The sequence below is a fragment of the Falco cherrug genome, chromosome 2 (genome assembly GCF_023634085.1).
Source record: "Falco cherrug isolate bFalChe1 chromosome 2, bFalChe1.pri, whole genome shotgun sequence".
Taxonomy (NCBI): domain Eukaryota; kingdom Metazoa; phylum Chordata; class Aves; order Falconiformes; family Falconidae; genus Falco; species Falco cherrug.
Genome location: NC_073698.1, coordinates 109,435,856 through 109,456,293, shown reverse-complemented (window position 1 = coordinate 109,456,293; position 20,438 = coordinate 109,435,856). Strand labels below are relative to the sequence as shown.

General features: G+C 39.7%; 1 protein-coding gene across 7 annotated transcripts in view; it reads left to right on the top strand.

The window, feature by feature from the left end:
* ROBO1 (roundabout guidance receptor 1) overlaps positions 1-20,438 on the top strand; it is a 650,911-nt gene that overhangs the window by 585,858 nt on the left and 44,615 nt on the right. For all 7 annotated transcript variants that reach the window (XM_055701108.1, XM_055701113.1, XM_055701111.1 and 4 more), the window contains 10 exons: positions 1,383-1,507; positions 3,406-3,577; positions 6,373-6,578; positions 8,002-8,083; positions 8,249-8,417; positions 8,514-8,680; positions 12,307-12,428; positions 14,850-15,081; positions 16,373-16,494; positions 19,975-20,146. In XM_055701108.1, coding sequence (XP_055557083.1) covers positions 1,383-1,507; positions 3,406-3,577; positions 6,373-6,578; positions 8,002-8,083; positions 8,249-8,417; positions 8,514-8,680; positions 12,307-12,428; positions 14,850-15,081; positions 16,373-16,494; positions 19,975-20,146 — 1,569 coding nt within the window. The remainder of the gene's footprint in view (positions 1-1,382; positions 1,508-3,405; positions 3,578-6,372; positions 6,579-8,001; positions 8,084-8,248; positions 8,418-8,513; positions 8,681-12,306; positions 12,429-14,849; positions 15,082-16,372; positions 16,495-19,974; positions 20,147-20,438) is intronic.

Here is a 20,438-nt window from a genome sequence, read left to right as displayed (position 1 = left end):
ATATAATATGAACTCAATAGAGAACAGAGCCACAAGGCATGAGGAACAGGCAATTGAAAGTATTGGCCCACAGGAACACTGAAAGCAATTTTTTTTTTTTTTTGGCTTTTGAGTGTTACTGAATTTGTTTTAGGTAAAGCCACAATTACTTGATGTTTATAAAACACATTGAGTGAAATCTTTAAATTCTATGAATCACACTTTTTAAAGGAAAAGCTTGTGAATAGAGAAATGTTTGAAAGGAAGAAAAAAACCAAACATTTGTCTTGAAATTTAAATCAGATGCAAAACATCCCCTTTATTCTCAACCCAAAGAAGAGGGAGAACATAATTAGTTTTGGACAGATGATCAGAAGGAATTGGAAATGAATAAGTAAATGGACTTTCATTTAATGCACTTTTTTTCAAGAAGTAAGGGTTAACAGCCTATAAAACAAGCTGGCTTTTCCCCCCCCCCCCCCCCCCCCCGTTCTAGCCCCATCAAGGTATCCAATGCTGTCATATATGCTGATATTTTTTAAAAAGTAACTGACATGATTTTTTGACATTTTCTTTACTACTGGATGAAGGGGTTGTTGAAGCCTGTATAAATCAAACAGTTTGGACAATGCTGGCAGTTGTTATAATGTTAGGCTGAGCAGATGTTTCAAATTTACCTTCATTTGCATATATATTTTGTTTGAACATGCCCTTGCCTGTGTAAATGAGGAAGACATTTAGCTCTGCTGTTCCATTAAATTAATTCCTCTTCAGTAATTGAACTGAAGATTTTAAATGGTTATAATTTGTTCAGTAATATATCTGGGGCTTCTGACTTTAAATTTTTTTGAGATCCTGACTACATCAGAAGTCTCTTATATAAGCAATTAAGGGCTTTTTTCTCTCTTCAGCTTTCATAAATCAAAGATGATGACTTTTGTGCATGTAAGCCTGAATTCATAGTTACTTGACAGTGTTTATTGCAGCCCTTGGCAAAGTGTGGCCTGTGGGCCAGTTGTCCCTCATAGTTCTCCAGTCTGGCTTGTAGGTGGATTCCTTCTTTACAAACAGAATTATGACAGATTTGTCTGTATTGGTGACTGTTGCTCCGCAAGTTGTCTCGCTAAGTTGGTGAGACTTACCCCCTTGTATAAGTGATCAGTAATAAAAGCACGTGATGCACAGTCAGAGTTGTTGTAATTGGGAGGTCCAGCAACAGAACAGATGTTCTGAGGGATGCTGAAGCTGTGGCTGTTAGAGGCTGATGTGTCTTTGTGCTGCCACTCCTTGTTAAAGAAACTGAACTATTCTGGTTTACACCGTTTAAAATCAGTAGGCAAACTGTGCTTTCAGATAGGCTGATAATAGTGTAATTTAATTTTTTCCCGGTGCTTTCCTTTCAGAGCCTCCACAGTTTGTTGTAAAGCCTCGAGATCAGGTAGCTGCACTGGGGAGAACGGTGACTTTCCAGTGTGAAGCGACGGGAAACCCTCAGCCAGCCATCTTTTGGCGGAGAGAGGGAAGTCAGGTAAAACAGCCTTTGTATCCCTTCTTCCTGGCACTTCCTCAAAGAAATGATATCACAAGAGAAAAACACTTTAATTATTGTTTTGAAGATGCTGGATATCTCTCCTCTGCTTCTAAGTCACATGCGTGCTTGGTGATGTCAGCCTTACTTGAAAGGATATCTGTGTTCTGCTCAATCTTCCATTTTCTCTATGAATGTGAAAATAAATCTGTGAAATAACGAGAAACGTTCTGTTTCACTACCATGAAAATATTTTTCACCTAACAGGACTAATGCTGAAATTATTTGAACAGCCAAACAATCCCAGATTTTCTGAAAGTTTGCCTTGGTGTTTATGGTGCAGCTATTAGTTGGCCACGTGTTTGCGTGTGTCTGGCAGCCTAAATCATTCGCTGTATTGATCCGAAGCAGTGCGTGGGGAGGACTCTAGTCTGGAGCTAAGGAGATCTGCTTTGCCACTGTCAGTTGTCTGACAGGTCCTACCTGAATAGGTCACTTTTTCTCCCAGCTTCTTTATTTGAATGGAATGGAAACATATTTTCAGCTTCTTTGTAAAAAATCTTGAAAGCCAGCAGGTGAAACACAATATAGCACAGGAAGAGAATCGTACTTTTCTTTCAGAGTCATCTTTTGAAGGAGGGATGTGACACAAAGTATTCTTTATTGGAAGGAAAGAAGGAATATGGGATTCTGGTTTTCCTGTGAATGAAGGAATGAATGGTGCAGTAGCATATGACGGGGTTCTTTGTGTTACAAAACAATAGGCCAGAGAAATTGAGAACGCTTAGATTGGCTTCCTTACTCCATTTACAAGATTTCTGTCTAAATATCTAAGTACAACTAGACTGCTAACCAAATTTAGATGGTAATCTTCAACGGTATAAGTATCCCAGTATATTACGTTTGTATTTTTGTATGACCTGGGGTTTTTTTGGTGGGGGGTGGGGGGTTTCTCTCTGTTCCCCCCCTCCCTCCCCCAAAGTGTTGCCTAGTACGTGATATTTCTGGCTGATTTTTGACTCTGCTGAGTGATGACCATTTGTGATGAATGGGGGAACTGGAGGAGAAGGTGGTCAGTGAATGGGGTTTGCTAATACTGAAGCAGAGGATGTTGCATCCCGTTCCTTTGGATGATTTTTGAAAATGTAGTTAGGCAAAAAGGGAGATAAAAAATAGCCTCTGTGACCTTAAAGTGTTCTCATTCTCAAATTCTTCAGGCAGAGCTAGAAATTAGGAATCGGTATTTCATGTAAAGGACTGCTATTATTTTGATTGCAGTTCTGATTTTTGACAAATGTTGGTAAATACTATGTACTTCATACCAATACTGTCTAAGTAGAGGCTGGCATAGGATTTAATTCTGTATTATAAGACTCTTTATAGAACAAGCCCACTATAATTAGAGGGCCCTAAACAGCATCTCTTTTTTAAAAGTTCCTCCATTCTTAGGAAGGCAAAAGTTAAAATACAAATCGGTGAACTGACATCTGGATTTACATGAAATAAATAGAATGCTGTGGAGTAAATTCTAAAAAAGGATATTAAAGCAAGTTACTTAGGTTCACCACTGTTTCTTGCACCATTGTGGTATCTGTACATATCACTTCTTCGCTAGTGCCTGTTAAACTTTCTGTAAAGCCCAGCATTGGCAACAGAGGGTATCAGAGCAATCCCACAGGATTTACACAATTATATGTGCCCATCTGCACCTTTTTGTCACAAAAAATCCTGTAAAAGCTATCCACATTGTGGTATAAACATGCTTAAGGTATGACGAGCAGAATGTTTTATGTATAATGTGAAAAAATTAATTTATTTAGATATATTAAAGTTTGGATTATTGATGCTTGAATTTATTTAACCCTTGTTTCCCACTTTCTTTCCTATACATCTTGTAGAATCTGCTTTTCTCATACCAGCCCCCTCAGTCATCCAGCCGATTTTCAGTTTCCCAGACAGGAGACCTCACTATCACCAATGTCCAGAGATCTGATGTTGGATACTATATTTGCCAGACATTAAATGTAGCAGGAAGTATCATAACAAAAGCCTACTTGGAAGTCACTGATGGTAATGATACCTTTACTTTGTCATACCCAAGTTTTTTATTGTTATTTAAAGACAGCAGTGGGGTGATACGACACTATTGAAATGTGTTTTGAATGAATGCAGGTTGTATGTGTCTTTGACTATATAAATCCTTTTTTTGTCCAGCTCTGTCAGGGGGTTAAAATTTTGGATACTGTTTATATTGCCATTTTGTATTTAGTACGTATATTCAGTTCATGAATTTTTGTCAGATCTGTTAATTTATCTGGCTCTTTTTTAGCTTCCCCAACTAGATTTAGTTTACTTTCAAATTCCTTCCTGCCTAGCTCTTTATTCCTATTATTGTGTGTCCATTTGCTTAGCATCACCCTTTACCTGTTTTTCCCCTACTTTTTAATATTTCAGTATAGTAAAGAAAAAAACGACCTCTATGGAAGTTGGTGGAATAACATACAAATGAGTAGTATTATATATTCCTTTTTAGGAACAGTTGGGAAAAAAAACAGATTAAAAAGCTACAGGGAGCATGACTGCAAGCAGTAATATATGCTGATGCAAAACTAATTTGCCAATTATCAGGAATACTTGTTATTATTAATAGCAAAAAATATACAGGAAAAGTAATAATCTTAGCACTTACGGAAAAAGAGGGTGAGCTGAAAGTGGATAGATTCAGAGAAGATATGAGGAGGAAATTCTTTACTGTGAGGGTGGTGAGGCACTGGCACAGGTCGCCCAGGGAAGCTGTGGGTGCCCCCTCCCTGGCAGTGTTCCAGGCCAGGCTGGATGGGGCTTTGAGCAGCCTGGTCCGGTGGAAGGTGTCCCTGCCCATGCCAGGGGGTTGGAACCAGGTGATCTTTAAGGTCCCTGCCAACCTAAACCCCTCTGTGATTCGAAGTGCAGTCTGTGGAGAGACTTTGAGGGGAGGAAAGCTGATGCCTGAGAAGAGTTCCCATAAACTAGGCCTTTGCCCTATAGAAAACATAGAAGTAGCACAGTACTAGAAACATGCAGTGAACCTTGAGAATAAAATTGTGTATTTGCACCCACCGGACTGAGATTCTTTGGAAGAATAGGACTGCCTGCTTTCTGGTTTCTCACAAATGGTAAGCCACATTTCTTCATCCACTTGTATCCAGTTTTCACTGGAGAGAAGGCCATGGCAAGGTGAGAAATAAGTTTAAAATAGAAAATTAAGGTGTTTTCTGTTAATGACTTATGCCATCTGAACTTGGAAAAATCAAATTAATTTAAATATATTTCCTTTACTGTGACTGTACGCTCTGGATTGATCTGATGGGTAATTGTTTTGTTTAATACCTTGGGACAATATTTTTTTTGGTACTCGTATAAAAGTGAAGACAGGATATGCAGAATGATACCCTGGTATTCCTAAAGGTAATAGAAGTTGCCATCAACTTAAGTGAAACTTAAATTAGCCATGGATTTCAGTGGCATTAGATTTCTCCTGTACAGCACAGATCAGTCAGCCTCTTAACACTGACAACTGCAAAGTTACTTACAAACTTGTCAAAGTCAAATACAAACTAAAGTGAGCTTGTTCTGACTGTCTCGGCACAGGAGGATACCAGTGGCCTCACAGTGCATTGCAGCAGGTTGGGACAAGAAGTAAAGGATAAATTATGCAGTTGAAAACAGAGAGTGTCATTTGAACATGCAAATGAAATTACGGGAGTTGGAATTTAACCAATAAAAGCAGTACTAACACCCTGTCTGTTGTTACAAAAAGTAATTTAGAAATATCTGATGTTCACAAGTTATTGGAACTTCAGGTTTATTTTTCAGCTACCAAACCAGTTTTTAAGTTGTATGAGCCCCCGTGACACTGCTGAACAGATTTATGTCATTTGAAGTTGTGGCTATTTTCTGGCCATCAGCCCTGTCATGTTGGATGGTACAGGTAGAAGAGGTCACACAAATACAGGAAGATAGCTTTTACCTCTTTTTTTGATTATCCATTATAATGAATTAAAAAAAAAAAAAACCAACTTATGCAGACAGTCATTCTTTTTTCTGTGAATACCTTTTCTGCTTTATACCTTTCTGTGCAGCGTTTAAATAACCCATCAATAACATTTAATTTTCATTGTGTGAAAGAGGCATTAAAATTGATGCAAATGCATTGTGGGATTCTCTTTGTGACTTTAAAGTCATATTGACAGATTAAGTCATCATAGAACTAAAAGTCAGAAACTACTGGGAAAATATTTCTTAGCTGAAAATTTTTAATATGGTACTATTGATTAGCTTTGAATTTACTTTACCCTACTGCTTTACCCTACTACTGGCATCTCCCAATTAGGAAACAGCACCAAGATGAGTTGATGGTACACAATAAAATTTTTTTAAGTACATATTTGCCAGGTTATCCCCTGCCCGCCTACCTCCTTTTTTTCTCTGTCTTTGAATGCTGAAAGTATGAAATTCTGTTATACCAGCCTGGTGCATGGTAGAAGATGAACAAGGTGAAACCTGTGCCTTGATTAAGAATTTGGGAAGTCCTTTCTCATTCCATTATCACTTTATAAAGACATTGGAATTAGAAAATGGCTAGCAGATACCGCTATGTAATGCTTCTTTACTTTCTGAAAGTACTGTGTTGTGTATCATTTTAAAATTCTGTAGCTGTACATCATTATAATGCACCCTACCCTGAATAATGTATGCCTCCAACTTTAATTACTTGTTTAATTATCTTTAGTTTGTTTCAAAGCCTGAAGCAACTGCTGTTGCTTAGGCGATCGGAAAATTGCTTCCAGTTGCTGAAGTCTCTTCCCTGTTGTTTCTTCTGGCAGTGATTGCAGACCGGCCTCCCCCTGTCATTCGGCAGGGTCCTGTGAATCAGACTGTAGCTGTAGATGGTACTTTAGTACTGAACTGTGTGGCCACAGGCACTTTAATGCCCACCATCCTCTGGAAGAAGGATGGGATCCTCGTTTCCACCCAGGACTCTCGCATCAAGCAGCTGGAGACAGGAGCATTACAGATCCGATATGCCAAGGTAGCTTGAGCTGGCAAAAGGGTTTTCTTCTGTGTTTCACTTTGTTTTTTCACCTCCGGGCACGTTTGATGTTGTAAAGCCTACATTTAGAATTAATTAAATGTTAAATAAATGGTTTAAGATATTTGGTACTTCATGCTCTCAGATAGTTCATTCTTTATGCTTAACACCTTGGCTTATTCTGCCTAGGGCACATTATTTCAGATTTCATAAGGAAAAATGCTTTTAAAAGGTATTAATTAAGGGAATTGTTTCGTACTTAGAATACGAAGGGGAAAGCAAAACTTGCATTGCAGTAAGACGAAGCCTTAAATTATTAAAGCTTTAGCACTAATAGATTAAAATTATCTAATGATTTCAAATGTTTATAAAGAAAATCTTTGTTTAGCATACTGCAGTAATATAGCCATGCACCCAGCTTTTGCAAAACAGTTTTTAAAGTTTAAACATATTCACTCAAAGTGTAAACAGAGCTTAAAATGGCTAACCACCTGTGAAATACCTGGCTTCCTTAGGGAATTATGGCAAGTACCTGGTCAGTACTGCTGGTCATGCCTTGCATGCTATAAAACGTTTTAAACTATTGTTAAGTGTGGGCATACTGGCTATTCTCTGCTATCTTTTCTGTGGTTCGGAATGTAGTAATTTGTTGTTTTTTTTTTTAAATTAGGTTGAATACCCCACTTTACTATGTTCCCTAGGGTTGCCCTGTTACCAATTACAAGTTACACTGGCTTAGAGTTGGAACCTCTGATTTTTGAGCAGTTGTGTTCCGTGCATTTGCTGAGGCTGGGACCTTAGGAGGATAGCATTTGCGGGGGGAGGGGGGGTTGAAGGGAACCCTTTTGAAATGTGATTAAGTCACATATAGATAAATAATCCAACATTTAAAACTGGATGAGAATAGCAAGCATATGGAGATTCTTTTTTGGATCTGATGTAGAGAGAAATTTATTCTAACACAGGGAATCCTATATGTAGAAGGCCCCATGCAATATTTAAGCTTTGTTTTAAGGATGACACGCTCTCTGGTGCTGCAGTCCAGAGAACTCCCCAGGCGTTATTATAGGCAGAAGGTTGACAGTTGCATGGGGTCTTGTCATCAAAATTCCTTCTCTGTTTATTAGGACCTCTGCAGGGTGAGAAATAAATGCTACAAGAACTGGCCTTCAGTTTGTTCATAGCAGAATAGGTAACATTAAATTAGTGGCCTTTCCAGTCCTTGAACGAATGCTCAGAAATAAATATCCATTTTCAGTTTGCAGAACACAACTTCTAATGGAAGATCTTTCTGGTTCAAAGTTTTTGCAGCCTGATATGTTTATCCATATTCATGGGGGAACACGGAGAACTGTAATTACTTTTCTAACCCACTGAGTGGCCTGATTGTTTCAAATATTTATTCTTCTCTTTCCCCACTCAGCTGGGCGACACTGGTCGGTACACCTGCATTGCTTCAACCCCAAGTGGCGAAGCTACATGGAGTGCATACATAGAGGTCCAAGGTAAATCAATTAGGGTTTCCTTACATGGAGAAAATACATGAAGGAAAATCAGAAATTGAAATGCAGAAGTTATCTGGCTCTCCTAAATGGCCAGTGCGGATGTGAACAGCATTCAGCTTAGGGCTGCTTCCTGTCTGTACTCAGCATTTCTCTCTCCTTTGTTAGAGTTTGGAGTCCCAGTGCAGCCACCAAGACCCACTGACCCAAACTTGATTCCTAGTGCTCCATCAAAACCCGAGGTTACAGATGTCAGCAGAAATACGGTCACATTGTCATGGCAACCTAATTTGAATTCAGGTGCAACACCAACCTCTTACATAATTGAGGCTTTCAGGTATATAAGTCTCGTGTGATCTCGCTGTACTTATGCTTATGCAATGTTGTTAAAGAGGCACGTGCTAACCTGCTGTTATGTGTGTTTTACCCTTAGCCATGCATCTGGTAGCAGCTGGCAAACTGTGGCTGAAAATGTGAAAACAGAGAGTTTTGCGGTTAAAGGGCTAAAACCTAATGCGATTTATCTCTTCCTTGTGAGGGCGGCTAATGCATATGGACTAAGTGACCCAAGCCAAATATCTGATCCAGTGAAAACTCAAGGTAAGCTTTTGATAACTGAACATTTTAGGTATCCACAGTGGCTGTCACAAGTCGATTGAGCAATCCAGATGCAGAAATCCCAGTAGCTTCTGACCCTCTGCCTATTCTGGCTATAATACATACTAGATGGTAAAATACAGTGTTTAAACTTGCATTTCTGTATAACATAGACTCTGAAAGCTGCTTAGATAGCATATTGTGTTGCCTAAGGGAACCCTAGTATCTCTTACCCAGAAATTGTTACATCTTGCAGAATAGCTCATTAGCAACAAATGTAATCTCTGATTTTTTTTTAAGTTATCATGCAATTCCTCAAATTCCATGGAAATGTTGTTACTATGTCCAGTGAATCAAATGAGGCATAAGACTGAGAGAGAGAAACAGCACATAATCTAAGTTGGTTTCTTCTGCATTGGGAGAGGAATTTAAAATTTGAAGGAATTGGGCATTGTGAGCTACTAAAGAAGAGGTTTTGGCAATATATCAGAAGTATTTCAATAGCGTAACTATTGAAAGTAAAATACTAGGGAAGAGAGACAATGCATACAGATAACCAAGCGGAAGAAGAGGCTGGGTGGCAGTGGATGAAGGAGTCATCCACTGGCTCCAGCTATGACAAGTCAAGCTATGGACTGAATCTGGCTACGCAAAATTTAAAACAACTTTTGTGTTCACTGTAGAAAACAAATGACACTTCTGATGGTGTACAGGAAATAATGCATTGCAACTTTGCAGCCTGCGTTTTTCAGTAGAAATATTTAAGAAGAAAAAAACTGGAGATTTTTTTTTTAAAGTAAAACTGATAGAGGTAATTATTTTTTACCCCCATGCTTTTCCTACTTGCTGGGGAAATTGACCCACTGGCTTGTTAAGAGTGCCTGTGTTGTGTGTTGGTTTGTTTGTTTGTTTGCATAAGTACATGTTCGTTTTTGCAGGGAAGTTCCTTAAAGGAAACAAAGCATTTTCCCTTGGTGACTTTTCATTTTTTCTGAAGTTGGTCTGAAAGCAAGTCTTTCTCGTCACCCCTGGGGAGTGAACAGTTTCACATTGCTGTCCTTTGTTACTATGCATCTCTCCTGATGGGTGACCATTTTGGTGGATTATATATATAGACAGCAGAGTCATGGTCACCTGGAAAATAGGGATTGCACAGGTTCCGAAGTCTGTTACCAAGGGGAGATTTAGTAACCTGTCAGTTATCTCTGTATTCCTGGGAACAAGGCAACACGCGTTATTTTGTAGGCAGGCTGCAGTGTTCTGCATGAGTCTGGTTTTCATGCAGTAGTTTCATTCCTGGAGATGAGGATGAGATGAGGTCTGAATGTCCCAAATGAACTGATCACTGACCTGACTGTGACACAGTGAATGAGGCAGTGTTCTGTCCACTCAGCAGACCGGAATAGTTTATAATGAATGGCATGGAAAAGCTTTATATAAATCATATAAAGACCTGAGAACCGTACAAAGCCTGAGTGAAAATACCAACTGATAGGTAAAGTGTTCATCAATAGTAAGAAATATAATCTCGTGTCAAGTTCTTTAAAGCAGTTCCATTTTTCTTCCAATACCATTGCAGTTTTGTGTAAATGGTGGTCTAGCTAAGTCCAAAAATTTCCCAGCTTACTTTTTGTCTAGAGTGGTATAGACATGTCGTAAATCCATGTCCAGACCAGGAACCTGACCTACCTTCATCATTACACCTTACTAACATTAACAACAACATGCTTAGGTGGTCTCACTGACAGTCCCTGTCTCAGAAGCTTGGAGCTGAAACAAGAAGACACATGTATTGTCCTATAGTACAGACATGCAAATGGATGAGCCTATTAATAGTTTGATTCATATTATTGATTACTCATCTTTTATGACTAGCAAAGACAGAGCTAATTATTCTACTCACTTTCCTGTTACAGTCTTAAGAGGGTGACGTTTAGGCAACTCTCCAAACAGAAGCTTCTATCTTAAATGCTTTCAAACTTTGGAGGGAGGGAAATACTCTAATAGATGAACTGTTTGGCAGAATATACTACATCTGGCTACGGAAGTGATTCAGTGGAGGGTTTTTTGGTTTCATTGTTTTATTGTTATCAGTGTTCCTTGCTAACAATCCAAATTTGTCACCCACTGACTCCACACTAACCTCAGTTTGCTTCTTTAACTTTCAAGAAATCCCAACTTCTTGTAAATATGTTGAGGAAACTGTATGGTAAAAGTTCAAAGTGTTGTAAGTTTTGTATTCCCAAGTGGGAACTATATTTCTGGAAAGAAGCTTGTCCTCATGCCTTGTCATAATGCAGTTTTGCAATGGTTTTATTATTGTTTAGAGAAGACCAAAAGCTGGGAAACCAAGAATATTACCACCATGCAAAAAGCATGCTTTACAACTGTTGCACTTGCATTTAATAAGTGTCTTCTATATCAGCATCAACTGTGCTGTCCAAACCTTAGCTTTCAAGATAGCCTACACAACTACAGTGACTTGCTGTAGTAGTTGTAATTGTACATAAATATATATGCAATTTATCTGTACTCTCTCTTTGGCAATTCTTGTAAGCAGACAGGTATTGAAATTTCCAAGGTCTTCAGAGAACAGAATCCTGGAAGATTTCCTGATACTGCTTTGTCACTAGAGGAGGTCAGGCAGCAAAGTAGTAGGCTGGAGCAAAGTTAATGTAATGCATTGCTTTGTACCTGGAACTATTAATTAAAAAAATAAATAATAATAATCACTGTTAGTACTTTTCATTAATTTCCCAGTCTGTGATTTTTAGTCCTAGTCAGCATGGTATATGTTTAAAATGAAGCGATCAAGGAGAGATACATGAAATCAATACAGAAGCCATGTTATCTGCTGTCCATAGTACATATATATTTTAGACACCTTATTAGTGATTGCTCTATAAATTTTATGTCTGACAGTCATTCCATTTCAGTTAAATATGCTTTTCAAAGGCTCTGCATGGAGAAAATATGTTTTTCCATTGTATCATTGTGTATCTTGAGAGGAATTTGTCCCTTCATGTGTATGAACAATTATTTTAGCTGTAAGATGGACCAAATGTCAGAAGAGGCAGACAGCAGTCAGCTGTGCTCTGCCTTCTCTTTACAGAAGTCATTTGCCAGCAGAGAAGATGCAGCCACATGACTCATTTTTCATTTCTTCATTTTTTACATTTATTTTGTAATTAAAAACAGTAAGTTTGCCCATGAATTTATCTGAAGATACAGCTTCTGATTTTGCCACTTTTTATAGGTTTCCTGGTCTCTTGGAATTTGCAATGGGTAATAGGACATTTCCCTCTCCCTTCAGAAAAGAATAAAGAGATGCTGCTGTAGTCGTTTACCAAAGACATCCCTGAGTGTGCTTTTTCTTTTTATGTGGCATTTCCCTCCTGTTTCTCTCTGTCAAAGGAAGTGCGGTGCATTGATTTGGTGCTACCTAAGCGCTAGTGATTTGCTCTGGAAAATACTTAATGTAGGTTTTTTTCTTACATAATTGGGAAGTGCTTAGGGTAAACTTCATTGGTGATAGCATGATATACTTTATGATATATTCATTTGTATTTACATATACTTATTTTTGCAATCATGTATACTTGTGAGAAAGGAATCTTGAATTATTACAGATGTTCCACCAACAAGTCAAGGTGTGGATCACAAGCAGGTCCAGAGAGAACTAGGTGATGTGGTACTACATCTGCACAACCCTACTATCCTTTCTTCCTCCTCAATTGAAGTTCATTGGACTGTAAGTATAAACCTGTGTCGGGGAGGTGGTTATATATGCTGCTGAACTGTACCAGTTGTGGTGGAGTCACACTTTAAGAGTCTGTGTAGTTTCTATGCTTGCAGATGTTTTTCTCTGGGGCAACTGCTACTTGGTCTTTGCTTTCCTACTTCATTAAATGTTGTCCCATTGTTACCATTTTATGTCTCCGTAGAGAGTGCTGTTTACAATATGGTGAGAGTTTCAGAGTCCTCCTCTGGAAGCTGAAGGACTGATCAAAGCCTTCTTAAATCCTATCATCTGAAGCTTTCGCACTGCGTTCAGTAGGAAGTGTATCAGTCCCCTAATGAGATAGCATGGGCACTTCCCTGTCTGTCAGTCACCAGCAGAGAGAAATACTGCATAATTCCGTTTGAAAGTGTTACCTCCGCCCTATATACATACTGATAAACACACCCAAACCCGTATAGCCTCATCTGAACCTGTGCTTTCCCATGATGCTATGAGAATGCACAGTACAGGGAGAAGAGACGGAAAGAGCAGGCGGTTTTCAGATGTTGCATTGAGGTTGCTCTGGCAGGAGGAAGCGGGAAGCTGAGCGCATGGAGGATATAGCAGAGGAAAGGAGGGAGGGGGGTACAACGCTGTGGGAGTCCTGAAGCAAAGGGAATGGGAACATACGTGAAAAAGATTCAAGTAGGCTTACAAGGCTGAGGCCTCTGTGAGAGAAAGGATTAGGAATGTTTGCTGTGGGAGAGAGCTGGCAATCAAGAGGTAGGAATGAAGAGAAAGAACATGTGAAACTACAAGTACCAAGCAGTAAGATAAGAAAATGTAATTCGAAGAAGAGCAGTTTTAAAATAGAATGCAGAATGAAGAGAAAAAGGGGGATAATTATACCAGGTGCAGGAATACAACCAAAGGGAATGAGCTTTGAGGTCTTTTTAGGACTTCCATCTGAACATGTCAATATGTTGGCAGGGACAGTGTAGGGAAGCACAGGGTGTAACCCCTGCCATGCCATGCCAGAACATTTTGAACAGGAACAAAAGGCATTTTGACTCTGTAGAAGAGCCATAGCCCAGTGGAGTCCTGGTCCATGACCAGATCTCCTTGGTGCTGCAAGAGTACAAATAATATCTGCTGTGTTGCACGGTAATTACACGGCCACCTGCAGCAGGCAATCTCCTGTTTAAACTAATAATGTTAAAACATCTTTGTAGTGCCTAGCACGATTTTGTTTGACCTTTAGTTACAGAACAACCTTTTCCAGACAGGCAGTTTTTGTCAGTCTCTGGGGTGGCCTGTGGCTTCTCTGCAATTTCAAAAATAAGCATTACCTCAGTTTCAGTTAACACACTCATTCTTTATGTGATTATTAAAAATGAAACATGTTGCTTTCTGGAGTAAAGTTGCAAGCAAACAGTTTTACTGTATCACTGTGTGAGATTTTTGAAAATAGGGAAAATTTGATGCACTTTTTAAAATGTTGTTGTTGTTGTTACAGGATTTTCTTATTCATCAGAAATTGAAACCGGCCGTTAAAAAATAAGTGACTGATCATTGAGAGATCAGTTCCATTAGATAGCTTTCTGTTTCGGCTGTAGCCGACCATGGAATCCCACCCTGGTTCACATTAAGATTTCTTTTTCCATACATGTGATATGCAATCACCTCGCTCTAAAAAGCATTCAGGGCCAGCGAGGATCATTTTGATCTGCTTTTCCGAGCCTTGGCTGCGTCACCATACTGTGCTTTATGAGCCTTCTCAGAGCCCCCTCAGAACAGCCCTTTGCCTCCAGCGGAGGCGGCTCCTGCTGCGTGGGTGGACATGGAGGAAGAGCCGGGACAGATCTGCCCTCTGACAGCCCAGCCTCGGCACGGCGATGGAGGCAGTGCCAGCTGGCTGCCCTTCCCATTCCCTTTCTCCAGAAGGAAGCAGGCAGGAAGCGCTGCTCATTTCATGGATATTGGGAGGCTTCCACACCTCGGGAGAGTTGGCAGGCTCTCTCTTTGAGCTCCGTATTCATCACCCTGACTTGTGGAGCCATAGAGCCCCTGCCCGTGCCCCCCCCCGCCCCGTGCCTGCCCTGCCAGGCAGATGCGGGTGGGCACAAGCCTGCCCTGTGCTGAGCTCCATGGCCCTGCAGATGCAAAGGCTGTTCATTTCACGGAGCTGGGGCATATTATACAATTCCGTTATCCCCCTTTAATGCCTTCATAAATCCACGGAAACCAGCACGGTTCTACCGGCTTCAAACAGATTAATGCACTAGTGACTCACACCTGTAATTTGCAAGCCACCTTTATCTGCCTTGGCAGTGTTGTTGCTTTGAATAAAATGAGCGGGTGGATGGTCTGAGGGCCATGCACAGTGTCACAGGCATCATTCCTGGGTCGTATTTGTTAAAGGATGTGTTGTGTGTTCTGCTGTCTTGCCAGGTTGACCAACAATCCCAGTATATTCAAGGCTATAAGATTCTGTACCGACCTACCCCGGCATCCTACGGAGAGTCAGAGTGGTTAATCTTTGAAGTGAGGACTCCAACCAAAAACAGCGTTATCATTCCAGAGCTGAAGAAAGGTGTAAACTACGAAATCAAGGCCCGTCCTTTTTTTAATGAGTTTCAGGGAGCAGATAGTGAAGTGAAATTTGCAAAGACCCTGGAAGAAGGCAAGTAGGAGCCAGATTGTCTTCATCTTTCCTTTTTGAAGTAGTAGTCTGGCCTGCTTTCCTCTGATATGTTCATTATTTGATTTTGTTTGATGTGCGTGCTGTTTGAGAACAGCAATCTGCGGCAGCAGAGGCTGTGTCGGACTGATCATTATGTGAATTGTTTGGTGACACAGAAGTAAATATTCAGAACCATGTGAGAGAGACGGAGAGAGAGGGATGTGCAAAAATCCCCTCCAACACACAATGGGAAATGTGCTTTTTATCTTCACTTCAGTGTGCACTCCTCCCTGCTGAGTTCATGGTCTGGTCACAAGTGACTTCTGTCAGATTCAAGCACTTGCTAATCACTATCTTGAGTAGATAGCAGACACCACAGAAATCATCAAAGAGCTATAGCAGAGGGAATGGAAGCCACAGTTTTAGAAGGCTTTTATATCTGGATCAATCAGGAAGACAAAGTGAAAAGATGAATGAGGGCAGCAGAGATAGTGGACTAAATTATGTATTTCCATCTCATACATGTGCTAAAAAGAGAAGATTCGTGAAGCTCTTCCTTTTGTTGCTGCTCAGGCATAATGAGTATGCAAGATGGGCAGTGCCTCTGAATAGGGATTTCGGTGCCTCTGTTGGGATGTGCAGCCTTTCCCCTCCCCAGCAGAAATGCCGGGTAGCTCTGCTTTATTGCTGCCAGGTGTGCTTAACTGCACCATCCTAAGCATCAGCTAAGCATCCAGTCTTTAGAAAGGCTATTTAAAATGCAGAACATAAATTATTAGTATAAATCTGTTAATACGGATTTTAATTAATATTAATTATTGTGTAATGTTATTAAAGTTATTTTAATATTGAATTATTATTATTATTAATCCATATTTTAGTAAGTTTTGTATTAATCGTTGTAATTTACACACTAGAGGAACTGAGATTTAGCAGTCTATTGGGGTCAACTTACAGACTTTATTTTTCAAAACTGTCTATCCTGGGTGAGATGATTTCAGACCAGTGAGTAAGTCAGTGCTCAGGACCGTGACATTCAAGTACTGGGTATCTGATTTTGGGGAGGTGGTGACAAGTGTGACTTACTGTCCTGCGGCAGAACTCGGGGATCTCGATGCAGGTTCCCATCAGTTTCCTTCTGTCTTACTTTATCTTGTGGGCAAGAACTGTTCTCAATGAAGGGTGGGGTGTAAGAGAAAGCCTTTGTGTAGGCCAGAAACCATCTTCCTCTTCAAAAACCTCACTTCTGCACGCGAACTTCCCCGTTCCTTCTTTCTTTCCAACCAAACAGCTCCTAGTGCTCCACCTCAAAGTGTTTCAGTAACTAAGAACGAAGGGAATGGGACAGCGATTGTGGTCACCTGGCAGCCGCCCCCCGAGGACAACCAGAACGGGAAGGTTCAGGAATATAAGGTACCGCTGGCCCTGGGGGGTCCCCTGGCAGGTCCCCTGGCAGGGGGGGCATGGGGCAGGTAGTGACGGGTTGTTCGTGGGTGCTTGGCTCCATCTGCTGGTTAGCCGGGACAAACCGGAGAGAAAAATCACTTCGATTCAAGCTCCGTATTTAGTAATTCTGTCTGGATGGGACAAGGCAATTAAAGCGGGCTCCATAAATCAAAGCAAAGGGTCAGCACTCTTAATTAAAACAACTACCTGCTTGCCTTCATTATACCTCGAGAAATGCACACGCAAGTAGAGAAGGAACCATACCTGTTTGAGAACCATTTTGTGACTCAAAAGACATTGGCTGAGGTAGTAAATATAAACAGGCTTAATGAGTTGAAAAGCTCAGGGATAATAATTAACAGTGTTAAGATCTGAGTAAATTATGCGTAACTGTGTAGTTAAAACAAATGGGAAACTCTCAAGTAAAGAATGTACTTGTATAATAATAAATGTATTTAATGTATAGAAATTTTTCCTTTCACACAAACACTGCCTCATTATGCTCTTTAATTTTTAACAAATTGTAAGCACCTTAAAAATATTTATTATTTGGAGTTAATTCAGCAACATACACTATATTTTCAGTTCAAGCTGTTTTGAGATAATTTACATAGCAAAGTAACTGAAGCAAGCTACAGATGTTTTAAATGCCTGGTTGTGGATATCAAGTAAGCTTTATAGCCACAGAGAGGCAGGATCTTTGGTTTTAGTCTCCTGCAAATGCACATTATTGAGAAATTATTTCAAATGAGAATGTCTTGGCTATTTTTCAGGTTAAAACTCTGTGCTATCAGCATATATTCCTAGCCATCAAAACTCATTCAGCTTTTTTTATCTCAGTAGAAATGGGAAAGGGAAAAGATCGCTAAGCTTCATGGTCAATTTAGAATAATAAAATGCCTTTCAGAACCTGGTCAACTGTTAAAGAAAATCGGTTTATGGCTTAGTTTCAGATATATAATGTAAACGGGGGAAAAAAAATACTTGCAAAGTTATTTTATTTAAAGACAGATCTTGAGCTGAAGAGAAGGAATTATTTCCATCAAGAAACTGCATCAAAGAAATGTTAAGGTTGTAAGGACAAAACAATAAAAGTCAGGAAACTCACCTTTCCCAGTGGCTCTAATACCTAACATACCTCCTGGCGTTCAGAGGTAAAAGGCTATCAGGTGTAGGAGCAAGCCTCTTGTAGTGCTTGTGTAGCAGTAGATGGCATACTGGCACCTTTCACATCTACATTTATTGTGTGGATGCCATCCTTTGTGCTTTCTACCATGCGCAGAGTGTTATTTCAGTTGCTATATGTAATTGGAGTTTTTGTCTAAATGCTAAATAAATACAGAACTAATAACAAGAAAAAAAAAAAAAAACAAACAACCAAATAGGTGTCCGGCAAAATTTTCTCTTTTTCCTTTCCTCTTTATTTTTCTGTCTCCTCTTTTCTCCTAGAAAAAAGGTATGTGTATGTGGGGGAATTCTTTGTTTCCTCAGCAACTCTGTTCTAAGGCAAGAGTGTACCTACTTTAATTAAAGGATAAAACAAATAGGCAGGGGGATACCACCTTAACTGAAGAAATGACAGTTGCACACACAAAAGGCCAGAAATTCAAATCACAGCAGAAATCATTCCCTCCTTTCCTAGCACATGAAGTTAGAAATTCTCATTATACTAATTCTTTCTTCGCTTATGTGTCTATTATAATGTGAATTCCTCCTTCCTTCGTTACATTTTTAAAGTTATTTTTCACTTGCCTGTTTAGGTGTGCAATTAAATATAGCAGGCAAGCACGGAACAACCTGATGTTTAACCTGACATTCTTGTTTTGTGAATTTTTCCATGTGTTTGAGCACCCAAGAACAAATGAATTATGAATTTATTATTTATTAATTAGTAGTGAGCAGTTACAAGTACATAGTAAATTGGTTTTGTTGTTTGCACACCCCACATTGTACGAGGTGGCAGTAACAATTTCTGTGAAAATGACATAAGTCAAAATGTAGATTTAAATCTTCTGTTCTTAACTTTATGGAGTTCTTATTTACATAAAAGCATATTCATGGACCATGTTTTAGGATTTTAGAGCACTATTACTCTTAATACTAATAATTCTACTACTGCTACTGACTGAAACAGTGTCTAGTTTGTATCAGAATATAAAAAGGAGATTCTCTTCTCTTCGTGTGCTCTGACCTGCGCTGCAGCAGCGGTTAGGTATATGCTGTTGGGGTTCTATTGCAAAGGAGCTTAAAATACGTTTCAGATCCTCACAGTGTCCCACCAGCCCTTTTTCAATCCCTGGCATCCAGAGAAGGGAAAAGGGTCTTAAAATGTCCTGAAGGTGGAATAGCGTTTGCAGTGTCCAGCAGAAAGGGCTCTACAGGAAGGGCCCTGGCAGCTGTTCTGCACGTGAAACTCTCGCCCACTCACCTGGCAATCCCCACAGCGGCAGAATTGCACACGGGATTAAGAGCAGCTATCTGGGTACTGCATCTTTTAGGAGCTCCATAAGTCAAAAGCAAAATCATCCCTCCTGTGTACAATCAGCACACGTTCAGAAATGCTGCTGTTCTCAGGAAAGTTTGCTTCTTTACAGATAAGGTACTGAATTTAACTAATCTAACTTTCTGGATAAATATTCATTGTAGAGCAATACATTTGTGGGAAAGTAATAAAGAGGAAATCAACATGGCTTCATTAGTTTTTTAGCAGACCTAGATTAGCTGCTGCTTCACCTTTAATAGCAGTTGGGAGTTCAACTATACTCTTAAAAGCATTTGCCACATCAATGGTGCAGGCCTGAGGAGATAAAAATATCTCATCATACTGTTTCTCCCAATCATTTAATATCATTGATATAATTTATAAAGGGGTGCATTGAGGTTGTTAGACCTGTGTCCTGATCTGAACCAAAAAATGAGATCTGATGCCATGCTGTTGTCTCTTAATATTTTTTTTTAAAAATAACATCTGGATTCCAGCATGACATCGATTCTCTTGTGATGTCATGTGATGAAAGACTTGCCCTTGCACTTCAGTGAAGAAAGCCTTGCTTGACATATGATTCCTGAACAGGAGAATTGCAAATTCATTTAACTGAATGCTCTTACTTTGTTGTTTAGGTGACCAGTTCTTGGCGATGGGGCTTCCCTTGTTTGTTCTGTGTTACTAATGCTTTTAGTTTTATTAGCACTGATGTCACTGGTTGAACTGTAAAAAAAACGAATAACCCATCAAATAATTTTAGTAGTTGGAACTGCTCTTTGGAACAAGAAGTATCTTTTCAGTATTCATAGTGCCTAGGACAGCAATTCGTGACCCAGATTAGAGTAGTGGCAAATTCTAAGGTTCTTTATCCAGCAGGAAGGAATGTGTCATCCTTCCTTCTGCTTATCCTTCGATGTTGAACTTTGAACATGTATACGTACCGTGCACTTCCTTCCCTGCAGGTTTGGTGTCTTGGCAATGAAAGTCGATACCATATAAACAAGACGGTAGATGGTTCCACCTTTTCTGTAGTCATCCCCTCCCTAGTTCCTGGTATTCGATATAGCGTGGAAGTGGCCGCAAGTACTGGGGCAGGACCTGGAGTGAAAAGTGATCCCCAGTTTATCCAATTAGGTAAGCCTGCTGGTAATCCTACCTATTGGTCTCAATGATTTTTGTTTGTTTGCTTTTTTTCTTTTATGGCACCAGAAATACTTGCGAGACAAGTGAAATAGATAGTGTTACTTGATCTCTAGAATAGCAGGATTTAGCATTTCTGGTTTAAAACTTGCCTTAGAACTGCATTCTAAAGATGGTTTTATAACAACACAGGGTTTTTTAATGTTCCAATTCAGCAATGCTTTTCAGTTATTGATTCTTCAAAGTGAATTTTCACACTTAAGACTGGTGTAATAAAACAAGTAGG